The 14,070-nt window shown below is 49.6% G+C and overlaps 1 protein-coding gene across 5 annotated transcripts in view; it reads right to left on the bottom strand.

Annotated features, from left to right (window-relative positions):
* Positions 1-14,070, bottom strand: part of LOC147124055 (NACHT and WD repeat domain-containing protein 2) — a 143,224-nt gene that overhangs the window by 19,620 nt on the left and 109,534 nt on the right. For 2 of the 5 annotated variants that reach the window (XM_085979779.1, XM_085979794.1), the window contains exons 23-26: positions 10,762-10,930; positions 1,909-2,110; positions 995-1,125; positions 34-206 (exon numbers count right to left, since the gene is read on the bottom strand). In XM_085979779.1, coding sequence (XP_085835905.1) covers positions 34-206; positions 995-1,125; positions 1,909-2,110; positions 10,762-10,930 — 675 coding nt within the window. The remainder of the gene's footprint in view (positions 1-33; positions 207-994; positions 1,126-1,908; positions 2,111-10,761; positions 10,931-14,070) is intronic. The other 3 variants (XM_085979786.1, XM_085979804.1, XM_085979812.1) reach the window with 3 other exon arrangements.

Below are 14,070 nucleotides of genomic sequence, written 5' to 3' on the forward strand. Positions count from 1 at the left end.
CCACACTCACAACACGGCATGGAATATCTTTACCTCCTGATCCTTTTGCCTCTCTTTCTTTTCTTCTCTTGGCCAGAAGCTCTTTGTAGAGATTGTCCCTTGAGTGGGAAGGGAAGACATTTAACAAGGAAAGTTTGTCTTTGTACATGGGCCGGATCCGTTCCTTTATAAATCCAGTCTTCAGGTTCCAGATAATAAGGTGATCTCTTTCCACAAACAAAAATAAGCATTATGGTTTCATTTTCTTCAATGTATTTTGTTTGCACGAGAACATAAAAAGTAAGTGTGGCACAAGAGACCTTTCCACAGACTTACCCTGTCATGGACTCTACCCAATCACAAACATGCTTGTATATAAATATAACCTTATAATCCATTATTAAAACTCATCAGTTTTATTGCACAGGTACACACCACTTAAGAGATGTTAGTAATTGTGGCATTAACCTCTCCTGAATCCATACAAGCTGGAGCCAATGTAGTTCCAGCTACTCAGTGTAAAGCAACCAGTAATAAACCTTGATCCCATCTCATGGGCTAAAGAAACAATTTATATTGTTTGTAAAATAGTACAAGCATAAATTTAAAGTGTGCACAACTTATCTTAAGTATTCCTTACACAGCCCATGTGAACTCATACCAAGGCCTAGCATCAAAAAGAAATGAGAAATGTCCTGTCTGGCTCAAGCAAATAGGAAAAGGTGCAACCTTGTAAAATGGTGGCAGTGAAAACAATCTATCCTGCCACAACAGTGTTCCAAAGGAGGGTATCTAACAGAACCTGCTATTGACCTAATGTACTACTTTTGCTGTACAAAGGGCTAATATTTCACAGTCACAAAACACGCTGCATTTCTATGCAGGGGAAACCTGTCATTAGATTATGCCTTGTACAACACTGGGGCGGGTGGGGGGGGGAAGAATGCATTGGCAGCTTTCATCCTTGACCAGCATTCCATTCCAAAGTATTTGTCACCTGTAAGTGTATCCTCACCTGTATTCAGACAACCCTAGGAGCAGATCTCCTGGCAAGATTCTGTATTCATGTTTACGACAAGGGATAATATGCAGGCCAGTCAACTTCTCTGTGTACCTTTTCTTAAGCAGATCATACATCAAGAGCGTCTGAAGTGAACACAAAATAATTAATAATAAAATGACATTTCCACGTCTACATCTGTGTGTGGGTGCATGTGTGTCGGCGGATAGAGGATATTTGTTGTGAGGCAGAGTTAAGGCACATTGAGCTATGGAAGGGATAGGAAGCTATAATATTTCAAAGATTATCATTTCTGACTATAGATATGGCGAAGGGCCGTACCCAAAGCCTGTCTTTTCTCTTCGAAGGTGACGTGTTGTGTGTTTGCGGCATTCCCTATTTTTGCAAATGATAATCATTTGATGTTGGTAAACAGAATGAAACTAAATTCAAGAAGGTACAAACATATGGGCCAGAATTTTCCCCGGGTAGGCGGGTTGGGGGCCTCCGAGGCGGGCGGGAAAGCCGGGAGGCCGGGTTTCCCGCAGGCCCTGCCGACTTTAATGTAACTTTAGAGTGGGACGAGCCTCAATCCAGTTACAAGTGTAGAGCACAGAATTTGGGGTAGATCTTGTCTTTGCGCGATCGTGTAAAACAGGTGACAGTGGATCAGCCGCCCGCCATACATCTCTCCTGATTTCCATTTCCATTGAAGTCAGTGGAAATGAAAATGGGGGAAGAGATGTAAAATGGGCTGCCGACTCGCTATCAACCATTTCACACTATCACCAAAGTCAAGATCTAGCCCACCGAGTTACATAAGCTGTAATAGTTTACATGAGGTCCAGACTAATGGTGTATATAATTTTGCTTTATAGTAGTCAAAGAGAATAAAAGATGAGTCAAGGAGAATATTAGAGGTTACATACCTGAAAAATGGGCCTAGGTGTTTCAATGAAAGCGGATGTCCCCTTATCTGAAAGGATGTAGAGTTTCATATCCCTCACCAGTACAATGTTTGCACTTTCAACCAGGCCCCGCTCCATCTGGACTGCTCGTCCTTTATACTTGGATTTTCTTATGTTCCAGACTGATATGATTTCTGTATTTAAGCTCCTGCACACTACATAACTAAAACAGAAAAGGAAGAAAGATCTTGAAACAAAAAATATCACATTAGTAAACAGTTATTAGTTACAGAACTGGTTTTACTTCCTTTTTAAAAAAAATTGGGGCTAGAAATTCAGTGCATCTGCGGCTCTCGGGGCGCAAATGACTTTTCGCCTGGGCGCGACACCGCTAATGACTCCCGCTAAATTCAGTGGGAGTTTAGCAGCGGCGGTAACCAGTAGCCTCCCGCTCCCTGGCGATGACGACGTAAGCACCATGCGCAGCGCCCCGTTTTCGCCCCGCCTGCAAAATTGGCCCATGCCCCCATAATCTGCGGCGGGCGATGACAGCGACCGATTGAGGGGACGGGAACGGAGCAGCAGGAGGATCGCAGGGTGCTAAGGGGAGGTGGTGGTCAGGGGGAAAAAAAATCAGCCGACTTGTTGCGGCCCGTTGCCTCTTTGAACGCGGGGTCTGTGCCGCGATCTGGCAACCCCCCGCTCCCCACTGGTCCAGATAGGGCTCCACAAAGTTGTGGGCTTGGGCCCTCCCCTTTAATGAGGGGTGATATACCTATCAATTCATCCAATGAAAAGCGACGAGTTAAGAAAGTAACTATAGGTTTTTATTGGCTAAATAACAGAGCCCACCCTCGTGGGTGATCGGATCCAACAAGGAGGAATACCAGCCAGTCGACCACCTTTATACCTGGGCAGGTAGGTGGAGCCATGGGCGGAGTCAGCAGTGGTCAGCCCAGGTATAACAGCGTGACAAGAGGCGACCTCGTATAGTGATACAACAGTGTGAACAGTGATAACCATAGAGTAACGATATAACAGTGATAACTATAGTGTAACGATAGTGAACGACAAAAGTGGTTTACCACATTCACCCCTTGTTTAGATTTGAGTCCGGCGGGGTGATGTGTACTGGGTATTGTGCAATGAGAAGGGACTTATCAGCAATCTTCTTGTACGAGGCCCCTTGGGTCAGAGCGATCATAATATGATCGAGCTCTCAGTCGAGATGGAGAGTGAGGAAATTGAATCAGAGACTAAGGTCCAGAACTTAAATAAAGGGAATTACGAGGGTATGAGACGGGAATTGGGTAAGATTGATTGGGTGGTGTTTCTGGGGGGATTGACAGTGGATAGACAATGGCAAGCATTCAAAGATAGAATGGAAGAATTCCAGAACATGTTTATACCGGTTTGGCATAAAAATAAACCTAAAAAGGTGACTCAACCGTGGATAACGAGGGAAATTAGGGACAGCATAAAATAAAAAAAAAGGGCATATCAACTGGCAAAAAAAAGCACCAGACCGGAAGATTGGGGGCAGTACAGGATACAGCAAAAGAGGACAAAGGGATTAATCAGGAAGGGGAAAATAGAATACGAAAGTAAACTTGCAGCAAACATAAAGACAGACTGCAAAAGCTTTTATCGGTATATCAGGAGGAAAAGACTGGTAAAATCCCAAGTCGGTCCCTTGCAGTCCGATTCGGGAGAATATATAATGGAGAATAAGGAAATGGCAGACCAATTAAACTCATACTTTGGTTCTGTATTCACAAAGGAGGACACAAATAACCTCCCAGGAATATCGGCAAACATAGGGACTAATGAGAGGGAGGAGCTGACAGAAATTAGTATCTCTAGGGATATGGTGTTGGGTAAGTTGAGGGGACTGAAGGCCGACAAATCCCCGGGGCCTGATAAACTACATCCTAGGGTACTTAAGGAGGTGGCCCTGGAGATAGCAGATGCTCTAAGGATCATCTTCCGGAACTCCATTGACTCGGGAACAGTACCCGTGGATTGGAGGGTAGCTAATGTTACCCCAATATTTAAAAAGGGGGGTAGAGAGAAAGCAGGGAATTATAGACCAGTAAGCCTTACATCGGTTGTGGGCAAAATGCTAGAGTCCATTATTAAGGATAAAATAGCGGAGCACTTGACAAATGGGGAAAGGATCGGACAGAGTCAACATGGATTTACAAAGGGTAAATCGTGTTTGACTAATCTGCTGGAATTTTTTGAGGAAGTAACTGGTAAAATAGATGGGGGAGAGCCAGTGGATGTGGTGTACCTTGACTTCCAGAAAGCCTTCGATAAGGTTCCACACAAAAGATTATCATGCAAAATTAAGGCTCATGGAATTGGGGGCAAAGTATTAACGTGGATAGAGAACTGGCTGGCGGATAGAAAACAGAGAGTTGGAATAAACGGCTCGTTTTCGGAGTGGCAGGCAGTGACCAGCGGTGTGCCGCAAGGATCTGTCCTGGGACCCCAGCTGTTCACAATATATATAAATGATCTGGATCAGGGAATTGGATGCAATATTTCCAAATTCGCTGACGACACTAAACTAGGAGGAGGGGTGGGCTCTGATGAGGATGTCAGGAGGCTACAGTGCGATTTGGACAGGTTGGGGGAATGGGCGGATACGTGGCAGATGCACTATAATGTGGATAAATGCGAGGTTATCCACTTTGGGGGTAAAAACAGGAGGGTAGATTATTATCTAAATGGCAATAGATTGGGAGATGGGGAAGTGCAGAGGGACCTGGGTGTTCTTGTGCACCAGTCACTGAAGGAGAGCATGCAGGTGCAACAGGCGATTAAGAGGGCAAATGGTATGTTGGCCTTCATATCAAGGGGGTTCGAGTATAGGAATAGGGATACCTTACTACAGCTGTACAAGGTGCTGGTGAGACCGCATCTGGAGTATTGTGTACAGTTTTGGTCGCCCCATCTGCGGAAGGATGTTCTTGCCATGGAAAGAGTGCAACGGTGATTCACCAGGCTGATACCTGGAATGGCGGGAATGACCTACGAAGAGAGATTAAATAGTTTGGGCTTGTACTCACTGGAGTTTAGAAGATTGAGAGGGGATCTCATCGAAACATATAAAATTATGGCAGGCCTGGACAGGCTGAATTCAGAGAGAATGTTTCCAATGGCCGGGGAGCACAGAACCAGGGGCCACAGTCTAAAAATAGCGGGCAAATCATTTAAAACAGAGATGAGGAAGAATTTCTTCACTCAAAGAGTGGTGAGCCTGTGGAATTCCCTGCCACAGAGGGCTGTGAAGGCTAATTCAATAAATATTTTCAAGAGAGAATTGGATATATTTCTGAAGGCTAAGGGGATTAAGGGTTACGGAGAAAAGGCGGGGACGGGGTACTGAACTAGTAAGATCAGCTATGATCTCAGACGAAGATCAGCCATGATCTCATTGAATGGCGGAGCAGGCTCGAAGGGCCGAATGGCCTACTCCTGTTCCTATCTCTATGTTTCTATGTTTCTCTATGTCAGTCTGTCCGGAGGCCTCGTAAGCCTTTCCGATCGTCGCAGCGGCGGTGTTGCATTCTCCGGTGGTGATGCTGGTGTCTGCGTGGTCGGCGAGGGCTCGTGGGGTTCCGGCATGCCGTCTACCTGAGCTGGAATCGGGGGGGGGGGGGGGGTGAAGGTGGTGTCTCCGGAATGCCCGAGGGTGCGAGGTCTCGCAAGGAGACTGTGTCCTCCCGCCCGTCTGGGTATGCCACATAGGCGTACTGAGGGTTGGCGTGCAGGAGGTTCACCCTCTCGACCAGGGGGTCCGTTTTATGGGCCCTCACGTGCTTTCGCAGCAGGACGGGCCCCGGAGAGGTCAGCCAGGTTGGTAGTGTGGTTCCCGTAGTCGACTTCCTGGGGAAAACAAACATTCGTTCATGGGGGGTGGCGTTAATGGCAGTGCAAAGTAGTGACCGGATGGAATGCAGTGCTGCCGGGAGGACTTCCTGCCAGCGGGAGGTTGGGAGGCCCTTAGACTTTAAGGCTAAGAGGACGGCCTTCCATACAGTCGCGTTCTCTCTTTCCACCTGGCCGTTCCCTCGAGGGTTGTAGCTGGTGGTCCTGCTTGCAGCAATACCTCTTGCTAGTAGGAACTGGCGGAGTTCCTCGCTCATGAAGGCGAAGAGGTCGTTCAGGCATTTAATGACCGTGGTACTGGTCATGTCTGGGCAGGGGAAGGCGAAGGGGAAACGGGAGTACCCATCAACAATGTTGAGGAAGTACACATTACGGTCAGAGGACGGGAGGGGCCCCTTAAAATCGATGCTCAAGCGCTCGAAGGGGCGGGTGGCGTTGATCAGGCTTGCTCTGTCCGGCCTAAAGAAATGCGGTTTGCACTCGGCACAGGTCTGGCAGTTCCTGGTCATGGTCCTGACCTCCTCGATGGAGTAGGGCAGGTTGCGGGCCTTAATGAAGTGGTAAAGTCTGGTGACTCCGGGGTGGCAGAAGTCGTTGTGGAGGGTCTGAAGTCTATCAATTTGCACGTTGGCGCATGTAATTCGTGATAGAGCATCAGGGGGTTCGTTCAGCTTACCTGGCCGGTACAAGATATCATAATCATAGGTGGAGAGTTCGATTCTCCACCTCAAGATCTTGTCGTTCTTGATTTTACCCCTCAGCTTGTTATTAAACATAAAAGCGACCGAACGCTGGTCGGTGAGGAGGGTAAATCGTTTGCCTGCCAGGTAGTGCCTCCAGCGTCGTACAGCCTCCACAATCGCCTGGGCCTCCTTCTCGACCGACGAGTGTCGGATCTCAGGGCCCTGTAGGGTCCTTGAGAAGAAGGCCACCGGTCTCCCCTCCTGGTTAAGGGTAGCGGCTAGGGCGAAGTCGGATGCATCGCTCTCCACTTGGAAGGGGATGGACTCATCCACCGCGTGCATTGTGGCCTTAGCAATGTCTCCCTTAATGAGGGAGAAGGCAGCGCACGCTTCCTCCGTAAGGGGGAAGGATGTGGACTTCATGAGGGGTCTGGCTTTGTCCGCATAATTGGGCACCCATTGGGCATAGTAGGCGAAGAGCCCCAGGGTTCTCTTCAGCGCCTTTGGACAGTGGGGGAGGGGTAACTCCATGAGGGGGCACATTCTTTCGGGATCGGGGCCGATGACTCCGTTCTCTACTACGCAGCCGAGGATGGCGAGGCGCGAGGTGTTAAACACACATTTCTCCTTATTGTAGGTGAGGTTCAGCCGTTGGGCCGTACGGAGGAATCTTTCCAGATTAACATCGTGGTCCTGCCGGTTGCGGCCGCAGATGGTGACGTTATCTAGATAGGGGAACGTGGCGTGCAGCCCGTTCTGGTCAACCATCTCCCTTTGGAAGACCGAAACCCCGTTGGTGACGCCGAAGGGAACCCTAAGGAAGTGGTAGAGGCGGCCATTCGCCTCGAAGGCGGTATACTGGCGGTCCTCAGGGCGGATAGGGAGTTGGTGGTAGGCCGACTTAAGGTCGATGGTAGAGAATACTCGGTATTGTGCAATCTGATTGACCATATCAGATATGCGGGGAAGGGGGTATGCGTCCAGCTGGGTGTACCGGTTTATGGTCTGGCTGTAGTCGATGACCAGGCGGTTTTTATTGCCGGTCTTAACGACCACGACCTGGGCACGCCAGGGGCTGCTGCTCCCCTCGATGATGCCCTCCTTCAGGAGATGCTGCACCTCAGAGCTAATGAAGGCTCTGTCCCCGGCGCTGTACCGCCTGCTCTTGGTAGCGACGGGTTTGCAGTCGGGGGTGAGGTTAGCGAACAGGGAAGGTGGCGGGACCTTGAGGGTGGATAGGCCGCAGGTGTTACGCGGTGGGCGGTTTAAAGGCTGCTGGTTGTCGACTGTGAGTGGGGGGAGGGGTCCGCCGTATGCTAGAGTGACGCTTTGGAGGTGGGATTGGAAGTCCAGCCCTAGCAGGACGGCAGCGCAGAGCTGGGGGAGGACGAGTTTTAAATTTTTATACTCCGTGCCCTTAACCGACAGGGTCACGACACAGTAGCCGCTGATGTCTGTGGCGTGGGACCTCGATGCCATCGAGATCCGGTTGCGCGTTGGCCGGACAGTGAGGGAGTAGTGGCTCACCGTGTCTGGGTGGATGAAACTCTCCGTGCTTCCGCTGTCGAACAGGCAGGTCGTGGCGCGGCCGTTTACTTTGATGTCCATCATGGACTTGGACAGGTGGTGCGGGCGGGCTTCGTCCAGTGTGACGGAGGCTAGTGTGTGGCTCAGCGAGCTGCCGTAGTCTGCGGGTGAGGCGGTGGTCGAGTCCGGAGGCGAGGTGGCGGTCGAGCGTGGAGGGTAAAACGGCGGCGCCCACGAGGTTGGACAAAATGGCGGAGAAGATGGCTGCCCCCACAACTCACATGAGGCACTGCTGGTGTCGGTTGCCTGGATCAAAGATGGCCGCCCCCATGACTCACACGTGGGGATGCTGGCATCTGTGGCCTTGATGGAAGATGGCCGCCCCCACAACTCGCATGAGGCACTGCTGGCCTCTGTTGATCTCTGTTGGCCTCTGCAGGCCTTAGCAAAGTGGCCTTTCTTCAGGCAGCTTGAGCACGTCGCGTTTCTCGCTGGGCAGCGCGCCCTAGGATGTTTCGCCTGGCCGCAGAAGAAGCAGCCGGCGGCCCGATCGCGGGGGTCCGAAGTCGCAGCCGGTACCGGGGGTGGCGGTCCCGATCGGGTCCGGGACGCCGACGCAGAGGTAGGTCCCAGGGGCGGCGCTGCGAGGGGTATCGCGGTCGGGGTCGGTCCCGAGTCCCAGGGTCGCAAATTACTGTACCTGGAATACGCCTCGAGGTCCCGATGGGCCACTTCTAGGGAGCGAGCGAGGGCTGCAGCTGTGTTCAGGTCAAGGTCCTTTGCTTCAAGAAGTCTTTGCCGTGCGTAGTCGGACCGCAGGCCTTTCACGAAGGCATCGCGGACATTATCTTCAGTATTTTCTGCCGCTGATACCGCTTTAAAGTCACAGTCCCTGCCGAGTGCTTGTAGCGCCCGTAAAAATTCATCTACCGACTCTCCTGGCTGTTGCGGGCAGGATCTTAGGAGGTGTCTGGCATACATGGAGTTTACCGGGCTCCGGTACTGTTGTTTCAGCAGGTTGATGGCGGCTTCGTATGTTTTAAGGTCCCGGATGAGTGCGAATACTTTAGGGCTCACTTGGGCGGTCAGAACTCTTAGCATGGATTTCTGAGGCACGCCGGATTCTCCCAGGTAGGATTCGAAACAGCTCAGCCAGTGTTCGAAGTCGAGGGCTGAGTTTGCTGCCTGTGGGTTTAGATCCAGGTACGGTGGTCGGAGGGCTCGCAGCCAGGCTGGCTGCTGTGGCTGTTGTAGCTGGGCGTCTGGCTGGTCGCTTGGCTGGTCATTTGACTGGTCGTTTGACTGCTCAAGTGTCGACATTTTAAAATTTAGCCAATAAAATTGATATACCTATCAATTCATCCAATGAAAAGCGACGAGTTGAGAAAGTAACTATAGGTTTTTATTGGCTAAATAACAGAGCCCACCCTCGTGGGTGATCGGATCCAACAAGGAGGAATACCAGCCAGTCGACCACCTTTATACCTGGGCAGGTAGGTGGAACCATGGGCGGAGTCAGCAGTGGTCAGCCCAGGTATAACAGCGTGACAAGAGGCGACTTCGTATAGTGATACAACAGTGTGAACAGTGATAACCATAGAGTAACGATATAACAGTGATAACTATAGTGTAACGATAGTGAACGACAAAAGTGGTTTACCACAAGGGGAAGAGCCCTTCCATGCGGCAGCGCTACCTGGCCCAGTGCGTAGCGCTACAGAACACACTGCCCCATTATTCGGGGTTAGTGCTCTAAGAAGGAACTGGAGCACTTGAATTAGTGCTCCACCTCCCTCTTGGGGCACTAAAACTGAAGTTAGCGATCACCAGCACTATTTTTTGCCGGGCTCTAAATTTAGTGCCCAGGCGATGTTAGCAACCCACAATGGTTGCTAGTGAATTTTTCCCCTTTGGAGTGTTATTTAATGTTAGTGCATGGAGGTTTGTTGTAGGTAGGTTCCCTTCTCCCCGTAGTATATTCAACGACTGATTCACAAAGCTTTGGGCGGTTTTTGTAAATTTGTGACCAACTACAGAAAAATATATTTTACCAGATTAGCAAAAGCTTTGTGAGTATGGCTTTGGTAAGTATTAGCAAAGCCATGCTTATTAGACAAGTTTGATTAGAAGCAAAATTTTGTCTGTCTCAACCTATGACACACAGCAGTGTTACACGGTACACAAGATAAAAAGATAAAATGCTGCAAATGCATGGTTGGTTGACAGGCATCAGAGAGAGGCGGGGTAATATTTTGACATGGCCCTTCATAAGGACTCAAGGGTAACAACAACAACTTGCATTTAAAGTAGTAAAACGTCCCAAGATGCTTCATTGACACCGAGCCAAAGAACGATATATAAGGACAGATGACCAAAAGCTTGGTCAAAGGTAGATTTTAAGGAGCATCTTAAAGGAGGAGAGAGGGTGGAGAGGTTTACCATGGCAAGAGCAAGCACTTTGCCTCTTTAAGGATGCCCTCCCAATCTGCTGCCCAAGGGCAGAGTGACGTCCGGCCACTCCACTGAAACAACCATGAAGCCCCCAGGCCAAAAGCAGAAGAAGCCTAAAACATTCCTGTAAATGCTCACCGGCCTTCTGTAGATTCCAGAAATTCTGTTTTAGTTCAGATTTCCAACAGTCATTTTTTCTTTTCACATTTTCATCATCAATGTGTAGTAGAACAATTCCACAAACAAAATACTATTTGGTAAAATAAAAAAAATATGATTTCACCAATTAATCCAATGGGAGGTGCCGTAACCTTACCTGGGATAGTTCTTCATCAGAGTAATTTCCTCAATCCCTTCAGCGTTCTTCATATTATTTACACTGACACTCAGTGATTGATCATTTATCTTAGAAGCTAAGTTCCACACCCGCAGGAAGTTCTCTCCATTGCAGACTGCCAGGCAGAAACGCAGGTCAAGGCATGCCCCTGAAATATTGAGATATCCATTATTCAGCTGGACATACTGTGACAGTATTTAATGAAAATGCTCCCATCTGACACTTTGCTTTTCTCCCCTTACCTATTCGCTCTTGAAAGCAGTGACTCATGCTGGGGTACAGTGCCACAGGCAGGGTCCTTTGCTACCTCATTCAAATGATCATTCTTCGTGTGTGAGCTTGGGTAGTGAGTGCCCGTGAGCTATACAACTCTGCTGAATCCAATGGTGTACTCACCCAATGTATGCACACATGCAATTCCAGCAAAGTCACTTGTCAACTTTTAAGAATAGGAACCCTGGCCCAATATTCTACTCAGCAACGCCGAGACCAGTTGTGATATTCTCAATACTGTGTTGGCGGAGATGTTCACATTAAGAAAGTCTTTTCTTCAACATTTACTGATGCTGCAAGCAATAAGTTTTTGCTACAAGATCTCCCACCCAGGTTCCAGACCAACAAGAACATTTCAAACATTCACCCGGCTTCTTTTTAGATTATTTTTACAATTTGAACCCAAATTTTTTGTGCACCAGGCAATCAGCACGATCTGGGCGGTGAGAATTAAGGGCTTTCACTCAATGTCCTTTTCTTGTGCACTAAGCAAACAAGCCATATGAAACCTTTACCAGCGACGTGCCTGGGAGTGCAGTGTGCTGCTACTCCACCTTGCTACTTGTAATGTATTATCACATGGTTTGTCACATGGTTTAGTATGAGCATGCCCAGTTCGCTCTGGCCTAATAAAGCAAGCACATGGACTAGCAACTCATCCTGTCTCTGTCCTTCATTTATTCTACTCACATATATTATATTTTGGCGGCGAGGATGGGATCCCAAAGCCATTTTTAGGGATCATGGAAGGACACAGTGTTCAACCTTCAAATGGAAAAGTTTATGGTGAATTTGTGACACCTAAACTGAATTTTTGCGATGTTTTACTGTTAATGCTGATGCAGAATTGCCTGTGCTTCGCCTTCACGTGTATTTATACACAACAACAGCGGCATTGATTCTCACAGGTACACAGGTAGCGTGCTGAGTCACTGTTCAACGGGATCGGGACAATCATGGCCACGTCTACAGGATTCATTGGAAGCCTTGGCATGTATGACCTAGCGGATGGAGATATTTTTTAGGGCCAATAACATTATTGAGACCAAAGGTGCAGATGAGAATATTTAAGCTCAAAGTAAAGTAATTCGGGAATGGAAAAAAGCAATTTTTCTAACGGAGATTGGGCCAGATGGCTACGGAACGTTGACAAACCTACTCATGCTAGGGAAAGCAAAGGATGTGTCATTTGAAGACATTGTCGAGAAACTCGAGGACCATTTTGACCCAAAGCCGTTAGAAATAGCAGAGAGATATAACTTTGGTACCAGAAACCAAAAACAAAGTGAAACCATCAGTGAGTACATTGTGGGGGAGAAATTCAGTTGTTAGCGCCAGCCGCTAGCGCCTTAAGAGAGCGATAAGTGGGGTGCGAAGCGGCTAGCGCCCGGGTGCGGCGCGACCTGCGCCTCTCGCGAAATTGATCGGACATTTAGCGGCGGCGCAAAACCGCAACGCCCGCTCAGCTGCGCGCGCAGATCCTGACGTCATTTCATGGTGCAACGCCCTTGGTGCGCCCCAAACCGGAACTTCAGTGGCGCCCCCCTTTCCACCTGGCGCTCCCAGCGACTGGTTGACTGGAACGGTTCCCAGTCGCTGTGGGGCTGGAGGGGGTGCTATTTAAAGGGGGCTCTTCCTGGCTTCTTAGTGGTAGCCATTTTTGGACCACTCCTTCTGTGTGAGAGAGAGAGAGAGATTTGCAGAGAGACAAAGGGAGAGAGCTTTCTGCATTGAGTCAGCACTCGCACAGGTACTTCTGGCTTCAGCCCAGAACTTTGCAGTTGGATTGATTTTTCAGTGCCACAGCCTTGAGTGGCCACATATTATGGGGGCTGCAATGGGTGGAAACATTGGGTTTCTCCATTGCATTGAGAGGGCTCAGAGACGCCGAGAGAGAGTGCCAATCATGGCCAGACGGAGGAGGGCCAACAGGCATCGGCACAGGAGGCCTTACCCTCCCAGGGTATAGCGCCAGCAGTTCTCCTACCTCAACATGTCTGAGGAGCAGTGTATTCGGAGGCTTCGATTCAGAAGGGAAGTGGTCACTGAGCTCTGCCACCTGCTTCAGACAGATCTGCAGCCTCAGCTGAGGAGCAGGACGTCTCTGTCGGTGGCAGTGAAGGTGACAGTGGCTCTCAACTTCTATGCCACCGGCTCCTTCCAATCTGCTACTGGGGACATTGCCAATGTCTCCCAGTTCGCGGTGCATTGCTGCATCCGCCAAGTCACGAATGCCCTCTTCAAAAGGAGACGTCAGTACATTTCCTTCCCCATGACCCTGGACAAGCAGCAAGAGCGCGCAATGGGATTTGCAAGAATAGCGGGCTTCCCCATGGTCCAGGGCGCCATTGACTGAACGATAGCCAGGTTGTGCAGCATGCAGCACACTACAACGAAATGGGAGACTCGCTCAGGCGAGTACTGAAGAGCTCCCCCGGAATGGTCCAGACAGCGGAACCGTTGCATTAGCACGCCGATTGTGTGCTCAATGATGTTCCTGGTCGCTTGATGGCTGTCATTGTATCGTTCTTCAGCAGGGGTGCTGGGCGCACGGAGCGGGGTCATCAGCAGGTGCACAAAGGATAGCCCTTGTCCCCGAGAAGCCAACCTCCTGGGTGAGCCGGGGCTTCGAAAAGGTCTGCCACAGAAGTCTGGCGCAGGATGAAGGTGTCGTGGCTGCTGCCTGGAAAGCGGGCATTGACAGCTAGTATCAGCTGTCTGTGGTCACACACCAACTGCACGTTCAACAAATGGCAGCTTGAGGGCCCGCCTCCTCACCTGGCGAATCAGCATCTGAAAGCAGGGAGGTACAAGAGTTGATTTAGCGTGAGGACAGGGCGGCAGCGAGTGAGGCATGAGTGCTGCAATGCACTGCATTGGTTCGATAGTGGCAAAGGATGCTGGTGTGAGGCACAAGTGGAAGGAGAGAGGTCAAAAAGGTGATGACTGTAATGATATCAGCAAATAGTGATGGTATTTGCCTGTTTGATTATGATGCCTTACCAGCATGTTTGC

Source organism: Somniosus microcephalus, chromosome 1, assembly GCF_052327205.1.
Source record: "Somniosus microcephalus isolate GS21.2 chromosome 1, FLI_Smic_1.0, whole genome shotgun sequence".
NCBI lineage: Eukaryota > Metazoa > Chordata > Chondrichthyes > Squaliformes > Somniosidae > Somniosus > Somniosus microcephalus.